General features: G+C 38.7%; 2 protein-coding genes across 4 annotated transcripts; both read left to right on the forward strand.

Moving 5' to 3' along the window:
• The first annotated feature begins 675 nt into the window (after positions 1 to 675).
• LOC149114727 (uncharacterized) lies at positions 676 to 5,385 on the forward strand. Of its 2 annotated transcripts, XR_016205884.1 has the most exons (3): positions 676 to 1,016; positions 2,742 to 4,399; positions 4,880 to 5,385. XR_016205884.1 is itself a non-coding variant. In XM_089284230.1 (2 exons), the coding sequence occupies exons 1-2, from the start codon at positions 990 to 992 to the stop codon at positions 3,594 to 3,596; spliced, it is 882 nt and encodes a 293-aa protein (XP_089140356.1). In that variant the 5' UTR covers positions 676 to 989; the 3' UTR covers positions 3,597 to 4,759. The 2 variants fall into 2 exon arrangements, 1 of the variants encoding a protein (XP_089140356.1); XM_089284230.1 differs by lacking the exon at positions 4,880 to 5,385 and having other exon boundaries at positions 2,742 to 4,759.
• A 1,528-nt stretch (positions 5,386 to 6,913) lies between these two features.
• On the forward strand, positions 6,914 to 12,572 carry LOC110046366 (MICAL-like protein 2). Of its 2 annotated transcripts, XM_020752059.2 has the most exons (6): positions 6,914 to 7,058; positions 7,342 to 7,663; positions 9,057 to 9,105; positions 10,235 to 10,379; positions 11,064 to 11,102; positions 11,348 to 12,572. In XM_020752059.2, exons 2-6 carry the CDS (start codon positions 7,485 to 7,487, stop codon positions 11,458 to 11,460), a joined length of 525 nt encoding a protein of 174 aa, XP_020607718.1. In that variant the 5' UTR covers positions 6,914 to 7,058; positions 7,342 to 7,484; the 3' UTR covers positions 11,461 to 12,572. The 2 variants fall into 2 exon arrangements, with proteins under 2 accessions (XP_020607718.1, XP_020607717.1); XM_020752058.2 differs by lacking the exon at positions 6,914 to 7,058 and having other exon boundaries at positions 7,105 to 7,663.
• The last annotated feature ends 130 nt before the right edge of the window (positions 12,573 to 12,702 follow it).

Genomic DNA, 12,702 nt, shown 5'->3' on the forward strand with positions numbered 1-12,702 from the left:
GTGATAGTATGAATGAAGAGTACGAGAGTAAGGACAGTGACCCTGAGGAAGATGACTTCAATGATGTCATCCTAGCATTCATTGCTGCAGACGAGGAAGATGCAGACGAGCGGCCAGTTACAACACGCTCAGGACGAGCAATAACTAGGAGATCTGAAATTGACTTTTCATTCTTTTGAGAAATTTAGACCAGACGTGTGCAAAACAGCTTTCTTTATAAATTTGTAAATATTCACTTGTCAAGTGAAATGCAACAGTTAATATGACATCAAGATACGTGTAGTGGCATTTGAACGTATTAATCTATAAAATACCAGATGTAACTTTTTTTCGAGGTGGCCAGGTGGGGGGGGGGAGGGTCAGCCCACAAAAAATTCCTTTTAAGGGGGGGTCATGTGAAAAAATTGGCAAGCTGGGGGGTCATTCAATTTCCCACTGTCACTCCCCCAAATCCCACCAGCCCCCCCCCCCTATCCCTTAAAAAACGAACGGTCCCTGAGGCTGCGCAGAATGACCGAAAGTCCGCGAATTCGAAACAGACTAGAGGCCAGGGTTAGAGTGAAATTTTAGTCCAATTTTGTTACTGTCCAATAAAAAAATTTCCAAAAGATTTTCAGCCTTATGTTTTGAGTCGAACTGAACTTAACTTTAAGCGTAAACTTTGATTTTCCGAACCTTCTCAATGAGCGAGATAAAAACTTTGGTTATCTCTTAATCCTGGGTTAGCACTAATCGACTTTCGAACAACCGGGCCGGGAGGTCGTTATTCGTGGTGCTGACCGAAAGAAACGCGGCCTCTGGGGACGAGAATGAGACAAACCATGACAACTACGTCTGGGCCGTCCAGATCACGTCATTCAGCAGACGGTACCCATTTCTGCTGCGGAAAGTGAAAGCAGTTCAGTTTCCGCTTCAGAGTGTTTCTAAACGCAAGATTTGTTCTTTTGCCTCGCTGTTTGCAATATCTACTGAGAGTCAAGAAGAGAACAATGAGCGACCTGGAACGTGGGGAGGAGGTGGGTCCTAGTTCATGTATTACGAATGTAAACAAACTGATTTTAATTCCTGCTCGACCAAATAGGGTTTCTTTCACTATCATGACAATAACCGTTTTCTTCACATCCCGGTTGATCGAAAGACGCTTTACAGTGACCCAGGATTAAACAAGTTCCAGGATTAAATTAAGCTCACAATTTCTGCTTCACCTGATGTTTGGCAAAAATTCACAGGAAACCCCATCCATTGCGATATGGTCAAACTGATATCAACCTTGGGTTAGCGTTTTCCCGCTGTCCCCTGTAAAGGTCTCCAGGGGCCCGTTTCTCGAAAACTCCGGAAACTTGTCGGGCCCGAAACGCCATTTTCAGTTAATCGGTATTTAAAGAAGAGAGGTGTATACACCTGAGACTTCTTGTACGGTATGGAACCTGTGTTTATATTAAGAATATGTGAATAAAACAGCTCTGTAATAATAAGGTTTAGATGTTGCTACGGCTTTCCGGGCGCGAAAACTTTTTGGGACTTTCGAGAAACGGGCCCCAGGTTTGTAGTTTTCTGTACTTTTTTGGTCCAGCATTTATTTCGATAGAAAGTCAAATCAGAATTTTTAATGCAAATATAATGCACGGTTAGCTGAATTACATCAAGCGTCTCGATCCGGTAGGGGAAAAATAGCAACGAAAGTGAAACCGGAACTTGCTCTAAAAAGATTTCAGGGAATGTTACTAAATAACCTTTTCAATGTCCCCTCTAATCTGTCAAAGTTGCGATCAAGCCTTTCTATCGATAAATAAGAGCGGAATTTCAAGTTATCAGCTGTCTGGCTCCTTGGAGACGTAATTTGACTCGAAACGAATTGAAAGGAAGGGGTTTTTCCCAGCCCAACAAGAGTAAACAAATTTTTGTCACGAAGACGAATAATTATATAGATTTAAATAATGTTTGTTGAGCGGCACTTGACACGTGATATACATATACTTTTGAATATATGAAATATCATATATTTGAACTGCGGAGAAAGATATCAAGGCATGATTGACCATCGCAGTTATACACACAACTTAGGCAGTTGTGAAATTAAAGCCTGAAAAAAATTCAGACCTGAACAGGATTCGAACCCATGAGGTCATGAGTTCGAATCCCGTTCAGACCTGAATTTTTCAGGCTTTAATTTCACAACTGCCCAAGTTGTGTGTATAAGTGCGATGGTCAATCGTGGCTTGATATACATATACTTTGTTGGCAAAGTTTGTCCTGGACATGAGAACGCCATAGAAAGCTGAGCAGGAATTTTTAATGCAAACACGGTTTACGTGAATTACGACATACGTGTTAAATCAGTAGAGGAAAACATCAGCGAAGGTAAAACCAAACTGCCTGTTAATGTCAGTCCAAAAACAGTAAACAAAGAACCTTGTAAATATCTCTCCTAATCTGCTTAACTTGCAATCAAGCTTTCCTTTGCGTAAATAAAAAGGGGAATGGCTGTTTCTTTACCCGTCTCAATTGACTTCGTAACAACATGAAACTGAAGGGGTTTTCCCAAGCCCAAGTGAAGCAAACAAATAAGAAAAAATCAAGAAGAAGGTTATGTGGATGACCTGTCTGTTGAATGGCAACTGGCCTATCATATACATGGTCTCTGTTATAAAAATTTGCCGCTAAGTCCTAAAATTATCGTCTTGTCAGGTTGCCCCTTTAAATCGTCACCGTGACGTTCTTTCCTCTTTCTGACATTTCAGACGCCACTTCTTAAGGATAAGGTCCGTGTGAGATCTAAACCACTTTTCGTCACATGCGCTGTGTTGATTCTCCTACTCCGCGTGGCTGGGCTCTGCATGTTCATCATCTGGGCATCGGACTGCTTCATCAGAGAATTTCAGACCACGGCACTTTGTGAGGGATTTTCCCTTTTTCCTGTTCCTAAGGTCTTTGCCAGTATCAGGCTTTTCCTGTGTGCCTTAACTTCTTCTCTCTTGATCTGGCATATTAAGTGCTTAAACCACTTCCCTGGATTTCGTCGTATTTTAAAGCACCTGGTCTGGAAAAAATATTTCTGGACACTTGTTGTGATACTTGTTTTGGTGTGTGGCTACGACATTTTGATAATTTCACAAAAGCAAGAAACACTCAAAACTTTGCTGTACGTCTTTTACATCTTTGAAAAGTCTTTGGAGGTTGCTTTGGTACTCTGCTTGAACTTTGTTCCCTCAAATGCAAGTGGTCTGCCTCAAAAGAAATTTGGCCTAAGGTTTTGGCTTTACATGGCAGCTTTAATCGTGTACGCACTCGAGGGTTATACAATGTTCATTCTTGGTTCAACAATTGCTGTTCAAAACGTCCTTAGTGTGCCACATACCGCTAACATTGAAGATTCACCCGACATAACAGTCGTCGCCGGTTTGATGCTCTTGATAATCAACAATGGTCTGAGGTATTACTTAGCCGATTTCTTTTCTTCAAAGTGTTTTGGCCTAGATGTGGACATCTTGGGAGGTGGAACAAAGAGCATCTCGGAAAGCCTTGCACAACCAGCTACGGTGGATCAGGCTCGAGAGAGTAAAGAGGCATCTGGTCAAATGCCAATCCCTTTGTGAATGCAGGGAGAAATTTCAAGAACAAGAAGAAGTAGCTAGAAGTGCCTTCCGACAACATTTTCAGCGAACTATCCGCAAGCCTTACAGCCTTATTTTGCTATGTAAATAAATGTTTCCATGAGACTGACAGAATTTGTATTTCGACAGGCGTTCAATTGGAAAAAGGGTCATAGTTACACACTGCTGGAAACTTAAGAAGTGGAAGGTTGTTGGATAGACAAAACTTTGAGAGTTATGACGTTAGTACTGGAAGGCAGTTGTACCTCGCCTTAGCATACTTATTAGCGTTACAGAATAGAGGCATTGTAAGTATAATTTGGAGCATTCACACTTGTTCAAACGATATGTTTTATCAGTTGTGATTCGAAGTTTGGAATAACCTTCCAGTTTTTCTCAGACAGTTTAAATCTCATCAAAATAGGCATACTCATATTCAGTGATTTAGCTTACTTTTTAAGTGAAAAGCGATGTGTTCTATGCCATAAATACGTTTTATCTTTACAAACTAGGAATAATCAATCATGCTATGTGCTTCAACGCAATATCGATGAGTTAGTGTAACATTCGGCTGCTGAAGTATCTCAACTACGTTAAAAGGAACATTTAATCGAGAGCTTAGCTGTTATTTAGCCCGTCACCTTTTATCGTAAATTACTTGTTTAAATTAGTTTTGTCCGATAAACTTTGTCACATATCTATAAATATCTACTTGTAACATTTTTATGTAGTTTGTTGCTTTAGGGTTGGAATAAATATGTCGTGAGAGACCACTGAGCCAAGCTGAAGGAAGTCACCTCAGAGAGGTAGGCCTTACAGTGGTGTCGGTTTTCAAAGAGTTGACCAAACTGGTTGGTTAGTTAGAAAACAAGGCCTTTCATGGTTCCTAGGGTTGCCCCGGTTGATCCATGCAGGCTTAGTTCAAAGTAAAATCTTTCACCTGATCTAAAAGGGTACGGAATCTGTTTTGCATTTTATATAACACTCGGCCTCTTAGAAGCTCAATAGTTTTTAGCTTTTTTAAAGCGCTATGTTGTTGAGTTTGGAATTGTAGCTGTCGTTTTAAGTAGTTGATTTCGGTGATGACACTTTAATCCATGTAACTGGATTCCAAAACGTCGCATGAAAAAATAAACTATTGTTATGGTTAGTGTTAACATTATAAACGTGACTTGCAATATTCCGAATTTCCTGGAAGCAATGTCTAAGCCAACCTTTCCAGTCATCTTGTTGTATGACGTCATCCATCACCGCCATCTTTTCAGGAGCTATGTTTCAGGTTTCAGGAGCAGCAAGCCACCATCTCGGAGCTCTGAAGCAATACATCGCCGTAATCTTGAAAGTTTGCGTGAACGCGTATAAATAGCTTGTGTCTGCTTTTGTCAGTTTCACTCATTAAACAGTGGCAACAGTATGACTTTATTCAAATTGCTCTAACTTCTTTGTAGAGTTTCTTCTTCACCTTGGTTGTCTCAACCCATCAGTAAATGTATCCAAAACGGAGAAAAAAATTTGTAGACTATCCGAAAAATTGTTTCACCTATGTTTATTAGGGCGAGACAGCTTACTTTTCCTTGTGTTGTGGCCTTGGAAAGAGCCGTTTTGTGTTGCTCTGAAGAAATCTGTGGAAAATTGCTAAGAAACTTCTCGTAACTATTCCTCGAGAACATCGAGGCCCTCTATCATAGTAATGACGTCCCTCCTTATGTTCCAGTATTGTTGCAACATGGCGCTTAAATCGAATCACTATTTCTGAGGACACTTGTTCAGATGATTCTGAAGCATTTCAAAACCTGAAGAGGACGAAAAAAAAAACCTTGAAAAAGTGCAATGGAGATATGTATCCAAATCTTTATGTCCTGCTGAAAATCTGCTTTACCATCACAATCACGAGATGCGATGTGAACTGAAGAAGTGCCATTACCCTTAGACGGCTGCTCACTGTGTAACTCGCGTACGTCACGTTGATTGTGTTGCTTTTCTATGGCATGCTATAAAATAGTTATTCAACGCTCTCTCGTGGAATACCATGGAATATCCCACGAGTCACTTGTATTTTCTTAGTATACACACGAGTCTTTATACAAGGCTCGTGTGTATGCTCTTACGTGGGATATTCCATGGTATATCACAAGAGAGCGTTGAGTAACTACAACCCTGGACAAAAGTCCTTGGGACACTTATGTAATGTAACAAATTATCTGTGTTTTACAACTGAGGTGCTATCCTTTTAAACCCCTCCCCACCCAAGACAATGTTGAAAATCAGGAGAAAATGCAGGTACTAGTTTTCAACATTGTATGTATAGGGTGGGGGGAGAAGTTAGGCGGGTGGAATTGTATTCGCGTCTGGCGCGTGCGGAAAAGCGCCAAAAGTGCAAACGTTGTCCCAAGAAGGCTTTTGTCCATGATTGTAGTATATACGTCTGACATATTTTGGTGAACCCGAGTAACGGTGGCTAAGTTTTCGTAACTCTATTTAGATCAGAATTGAACTCTGTCGTGGCATTTAGATTGAGCAGGTTTAAAGGCCAACAAGGGCACAAAACAGATCTTGATAACTGTGAAATTCGAAGGTAAAATATAAATTCATTTTAAAAAATAGGTGTCGTCCTCGGCGCCGTCGTCATTGTTCAAACTCCTATCGTTCCAAGGTCACTGTGTGGCTACTGAGAATTCACTCTTGCCGGGTTTATACAAAATGCTTTTAATATGCTGGAGCGTCGAGGTTAATCACCTGAGAAGACAAAGCAGCGGCATGCCAACAAAATGCACGCGCAACTAACGGCTCTTTGTCTGGGGAGCTTGGAAAACCAACAAAAACCAAATTATTCAAAGCGTGGCAAAAGCGCGCGCTTTTTCGTATAATTGCTTTGAAAATAAGCCTTGCCGCATAAATGTAACCCGGAGTCTATATCGCGGTTACTGCGACAATATGTATGTTCGGCAACATTTTAATTGACAGAGAACAACAGCAGGTTTTAGTATAATTGTCAGCAATAAAAGTGACCGGATCTTTTATAATGAAGAAATTTAATTCCATGCACCAGTTTGAATTTTCTCTGACACCGAAACTTTATCTAAGTCTGAATCTTGGTCGTAAAGTGTCAACAGAAACTTGTTTTTACATGTGTAAAGTGATTGCGTTTGACAGAATCTCCTTTCATTGTTGTCATAATTAAAACAGATGAAGACTTTGCCACTTTTTAAGCCTATCTGTCAACGTCGGCATCTTTATGAAGAAAATTATTCATCAAAGCTGCGATTTTTTTCTTGTCACTAGTTTTCTTTGTTTAATCGCTTGATAGACTCATTGCAGATGTTTTTTGTCCTTGAGAGCACATAAAAATATTGTCAACCTTTTCAATTAAAAAGCTAAACATTTGAAACTAGAGGCTTGGAAAATAGGCGGCAATGAAAGACTAATAACCACAGCCTAAAATCAAGTTTAGCTAATAATTTCGAGGTAAGCCCTTAAGCGTTTATGGTTTCAGTTTTTCTCGTTTAATCAAAAAAACCAAACGCTGATGTTTATTACGCTGATTGCGAACTTATTTACGAACAGTTTGTACTGAATATCTCACAGATTGTTTTATCTCAATGCAATATTTTTCTTTTTGTCTGTTTTCGCTTTTCATAGCATCAGCGCTTGGTTTGCATAAATGTTTATATTTCATTTCTGGTCACGAGGATTTCGGAAGTCATTTATTGGAGACTTTCATTTTGACAACTTCATTTGCAATCGCTAGATCAGACGCGAAAGAAAAGAAAGTCGGTTTTGGCGCTGGAAAAGCCAAACTTGCCGCCAGGCGACTTGTACTAGTAAAACTTCATTCCAAAAACTGTTCGAACGGGAAAGATTTTTTAATGATCCGCGCGAAGCTTAACAGAAATGGACCCAAAACGGAAAAACAGTGGATCTTGCACGTTAAGAGGTAAAGAAGCTTTACTTGAATGGAGTAAGCGGCAAACTGTTGGATACAAGAACGTTCGTGTGTGTAACATGACGACCTCATGGAGGGATGGACTAGCATTCTGCGCAATAATACACCGTTTCAAGCCGGACTTCATGTAAGTAGACAAATTTTTTTCTTAGTTTATCTTTACTATTTCGTTCAGTTTGTAATTACAGCAAAACCGCATTTTGATTTGAATATGAAAAGTATGAATTTGGAAATGTCATCAATTTTGTTGCTTTAGACGTGAGACAGTTTGTTTGAGTGATGACACACAAATTTACAAGAAATAAAATTCTCAAGACGTTCAACTTGTTATTGGACCCAGTAGACTTACGTTTCATCTAGTATTTAAAGGTGAAGAATTTAATTTACTTGCCAGTTCTCGATTATGAGTTTTTCTACCTCGATACAACAGCCCGGATGTTACAAGAAGGAAAAGATTCGACGAGTTTTATTTATTTATTGTCCTTTCCCTGAAAGTGAAGTGTTTCAAATTCCTAATGTTGCGAGACGATAACATGTTTTGCCGGAAAAAAATACAGTTGTGTGCTGTTTATGTCTGCAGCAGCTGGTAGATAATTTCAAAGATAATCATATGCTGAAATATACGAACGGCTTCCAAAGTACTTCAGACGTAATTCAAAGAAGACAAATGATAACTCTGTTTTATTAGCATACACTTTTATGAACCAAGAATGTCGGAATTTGTTACAATGATAATAATAATAACAAAATGATAAGTTCTGGAAAATGGTGGGCTCTATTTAAAATACACCTCTTCAGTGAATACTGAAGCAAATTCAAACATAAACTTGATATTTTAGAACATCACATAATTCCACATGAAGCGTGATAAAATTCAAAGACCGTGTGCTTTAAATAATAATTCAATGCCTGCCGTTCATTGCGGCAGCCGGTAAGCTTTAGTCGTTATTCCAGTTCTCCAATTTGGAAAGAAATGAATTTTGGTGTTTCAGAACAACGTATGATTCGATCTGAAACGAGTTGGAAAGTGAAACAATGATGTCACTTTTCAACGCTTCAAGTTCATCAGCTACGCTTTACAGTCTAGTTCTGCGGTTTCTTTGGTCTATCTAGTGCTACTTCATGATGCGGTTGAACCAACTGTCCACTGATTTGAACAAGCACTCCTCACCTTACCTTCCTACTGATTGACGTAATTTCCTTCAATGCTACTTCTGAAACATTCGTGTTAGTTGATGATTTTATAATTTCTCCTTACCTGTCTGCATGACAATGTATACTGTCGTAAGGAGAAGTTGCATTTTGATAACTGCTGAAAATTCTAAGGTTTAACACTGAAATCTCTCTATATATATTGTCACGTTTTTCATTTGGATACTTGGGTGTGAAAACAGAAAAAAATATTAACATTTTTCTGTTTGGCTAAATGGTTTTAGAATTGGAATTTCAGTTTTTACATGAACTGGACATGAATCAACTTGCCTATTATTATTATTTATTTATTTTTTTTTTTTTTTCAGCGACTTTGAGAATCTCTCCAAGGATAACATGATAGAAAACAACAACCTGGTAAGATTAACAAAGTATTTAAGATAAAACTTCTTATCTACATCTTTGCATACGAACACTTAAAAAGACAACTGCCTCGAACACAATCTCAAACCATGTGTTATTACAAAACGTGTGAATTGTGTTTTTGCGTTAAAACTATAGTTGATTGATAGCTGTCACTTTTGGGACCATGTTGGTAACTTGATAATCTTTTAAGTGATCAGTATTTTACGACTTGCAGATAATATGTAGTTGTGAATATTAAAGTGGTATTCATATTACTTTAATTCGATAATGTATGAGACTAAATAAGAAACACTGAATGATCACACCGTATCATGACACTTTCAACTTTTGATGTCACGTAGTCACGTAAATGAACTGATGGCAATAACAGTAATTCTTTATTATATTATTAATTTTTATCGCAATTTGAACTATGCGGAGGAATACTTTTCTACAATTTAATTTGCTTTGACTCGGGTCTTTGTAATTAAACATGACAGGCCATACAGCTGCTAGCACTAGTGTTCATGTTTTGCTTTAAAAATATTTTATTTAACGCTTCGCCAAGCTGAAACCAGGATAACAACTGTAGCCGAATAAAATGGAATTATTTTTGCAGGCTATCAGTTCCTATAGAGCGTTTTCACTCAAGTGGCCAGCAGCCACGCAAATGTATTGGACGAAAAGAAAGTGTTTAGATAAGAAAAGAGTTCAACTCCCACAGGAAGGTTTAACCAACATGGCCCCCGTTTCATTTTTTTGGAACACCAACATGGCTGGCGTGACGCCATATGACAACAGTCTATTGTGATGTGAGACGGCACCTGGCATTGTTAGCACCGCCATCCGATGCCTGCAACACAAAAAAACCCTTAGGATATTGCAAGGCTTGTCAACTAGCTGAGAAGAAATTGTGCTCTTAATTTGCCTGATATCTCCGTGAGACATAAACAAACCATCCTGGGCTAGGAAAGGCAACAATTATAGTCGTTTACAAGATGACACGCCTTCTCCTCTGTAAAACTGTAGATTGGATCCCTTCCACATATACTCGCCATGAAAACAACCTGAACTGTAAAGAAAAACTCTATATGAAAACTTTAGTTTTCACTCCAGAATGTAAATTTTGTTTCGTTACCAGGCCTTCAAGGTTGCGGAAGAGCAGCTTGGTATCCCAGCCTTACTGGACGCGAGTGATCTGGTATTTATGGATGTCCCGGATGAACAGAGCATCTTGACTTACGTTTCCTCGTTGTACTGTCACCTTAGCGACATCAACACTTCAGGTAAAAAGAAACACCAACCTTGGAGATTTAGAGGCATTTCTTGCCTACTGAATAGATATTGCACAGCCCTTTTTCTTCTTCCTTAGCTCAGATGTCGTGTTTTGAAAGCAACAGTTATGGCACCAGGTAGTGTCAACTAATTTAATGTGTTGTAGCCTCTAGCTAAATATCTATTTTTAGACCAGTACTACGATTCACCATTAGTCGATGACGAACCCTATTTTCGCAAAAAGAACGAGAGTAGCAGAGACGAGACTCCTGGTTGCTTTTTTTTTTTGTTATGATGCTGGTCGAGGTTGCTGAATACAAACTCAAAGAAATGAGTGGATAAACAGCTGTTTGGACAAAGGTTGATCCACAAAAACGTAAAAGCGTACGTGCCATTGCCGATTGGTATTATAGGTATTATCTTTGCCTGGTTGAACGCTTAGTCGAAGTTCACGGTGTTTCAGCAATAAGAAAGGGGAAGCATAAATACACGTGCTTGTGCTGTTTCCTTCTATTACGCTACTGAAACACCTTGAACTTCAATCAAGCAACAGGAAACCACCGTCACCCATAATTCCTTTTGACATTGCCGCGTTCGTTTAATCGCTGTTGTAGGACAACCTTTCATTAAAACAGATGTATAAAAGCAAAATAATGATTTTTTTATTTCACACTGTTTATTCTTTTAATCCATAGAAGACGCAACGGAAACAAACAACAATACCAACAAAGCAGGTAAATTTTCAGCTTGATTTTTTTCTTCTGAATGTTGGTAAATGTCGATTTAACGCAAGAGGCTCACCAAGATTTTCGTAACGAACTATTCAAAAACTGATTTCTATTCCAGTCGATTCCGTCGGAAAATTTCCCAAATATTTTGTTTGATAGAATTGTGTCGCTTGTCATTGTAAGAAAAGCAGTCGCTGCTAACTTACATAACTCTGTTTTTTTGTTGTTGTTGTTTTTTTTGTCCTTTACAGGAAAACCCAGACGACACTTGTTTGATATTCTGGCTGACGAGGCGTACAAACGGCGTTTTAAATTAAGACAACGCGAGATAATCGAGGAAAGCGATTCCGAAATAACTGCCTAAAAGTGGACAAACAGAGGAGTTATTTTATAAACACTAGAAGACGATATTTCAATTTAAGTTCTGGTCTGAATCGAAATATACGTTTTTTCAAACTGTTTCTACTAAATGTTACACCAAAAGTCTCATACCATATGCTCCGCGTAGAGTTATTTTCGTAAGTCTAGAGAGAATGAAGTGTAATCATAATAAACATGAAACAAATCGTTGCATTCGAAACGCAGTTTGCATAGCAGCCCCAGGGTAGGGGGGAGGGGGCAGTTGTCCTTTCTTAATTAGCTGCTGAATTTAAGGATAGATTTCAAGCGACTTCAATTCCCAGACTATAAACTGCATTCTTAAGAATATATTTTTGAAATGCAAAGCAATCGCAGTCAAATGAAATAATACAAACGTGCAATACAACGAACGACATGATATTCTTAATCGCCTTGTGTGAAGAGCACTTCATGTAACATGATTCTAAAAAAGCACATTATCACGATTTCAGATGATCACATGATTCGGCCTGAATTTTTTAGGAATATTCTAACTGTCCGCTTTTTACTCTTGTGTCATATAAATTTTTGTTTAAAAAAGACGAAATGATATCCGAACGTGTCTTGCATGGCTTATCTTTCGTTCTCTTTCCATTCGACCAAAAATTCCGGTTTGCATCTTTGGAAATTTCCAGTGGCAAATGGGACAGCGTTGGACAACCTCGGGAGCTAAACCAATTCGAAAATTTCTTACCGGACATTTCTGTTCCATTTGATTTTCATCTGGGAATTTTCGGTTAAATTGTTTTCTTTTCGGAAGTTAATAATTTTCCAATTTTCCGAAAACCTTCCAACAAAATTTCCGTACCATTTGCCCCGTTTCGAAAGTTCCGGAAGTTTTGGTTGAATGGAAAGCGTCCCAGGGAAACCCTGGGGTGTAACGCCGGACTTGATATCAAGGGAGTTTAATTCAAATGACGAATCATCGTTACAGCTCTTTCTAAAGGCACGAGTCTTAGATTTTAAAGTCACTGAGGTTTAATACCGTTGCCGAGCTTGTAACATAACTTTACTCAAGCTGTTTTTATGACAGCAGAAATTATTATGAGTGCTATGCATTAAAAGTAAGTTTTCCAATACGTCTGGTTTTCACTTTAGTTCGGTTACATGTGTCCTGGTTTTCAATTCAGCCTCATTCGTTTTCCCGGTATTGGGCTGGAACTTCAAGCCTCGTCACATTTAGATGAAACACATGCAAAATGTTTTG

The sequence above is a fragment of the Orbicella faveolata genome, unplaced genomic scaffold, assembly GCF_042242905.1.
Source record: "Orbicella faveolata isolate gen_17 unplaced genomic scaffold, um_ofav_v1 contig_13, whole genome shotgun sequence".
NCBI classification, from domain to species: domain Eukaryota; kingdom Metazoa; phylum Cnidaria; class Anthozoa; order Scleractinia; family Merulinidae; genus Orbicella; species Orbicella faveolata.

What these genes read in the sequence shown, in the direction of transcription:
- LOC149114727 (XM_089284230.1), top strand. Translation starts at nt 990, where the DNA reads ATGAGCGACCTGGAACGTGGGGAGGAG. An exon ending in ACCTGGAACGTGGGGAGGAG is followed by an intron (nt 1,017 to 2,741) that starts GTGGGTCCTAGT and finishes CTGACATTTCAG; the next exon opens with ACGCCACTTCTTAAGGATAA.
- LOC110046366 (XM_020752059.2), top strand. Translation starts at nt 7,485, where the DNA reads ATGGACCCAAAACGGAAAAACAGTGGATCTTGCACGTTAAGAGGTAAA. An exon ending in TGATAGAAAACAACAACCTG is followed by an intron (nt 9,106 to 10,234) that starts GTAAGATTAACA and finishes TTTCGTTACCAG; the next exon opens with GCCTTCAAGGTTGCGGAAGA. An exon ending in TAGCGACATCAACACTTCAG is followed by an intron (nt 10,380 to 11,063) that starts GTAAAAAGAAAC and finishes TTTAATCCATAG; the next exon opens with AAGACGCAACGGAAACAAAC.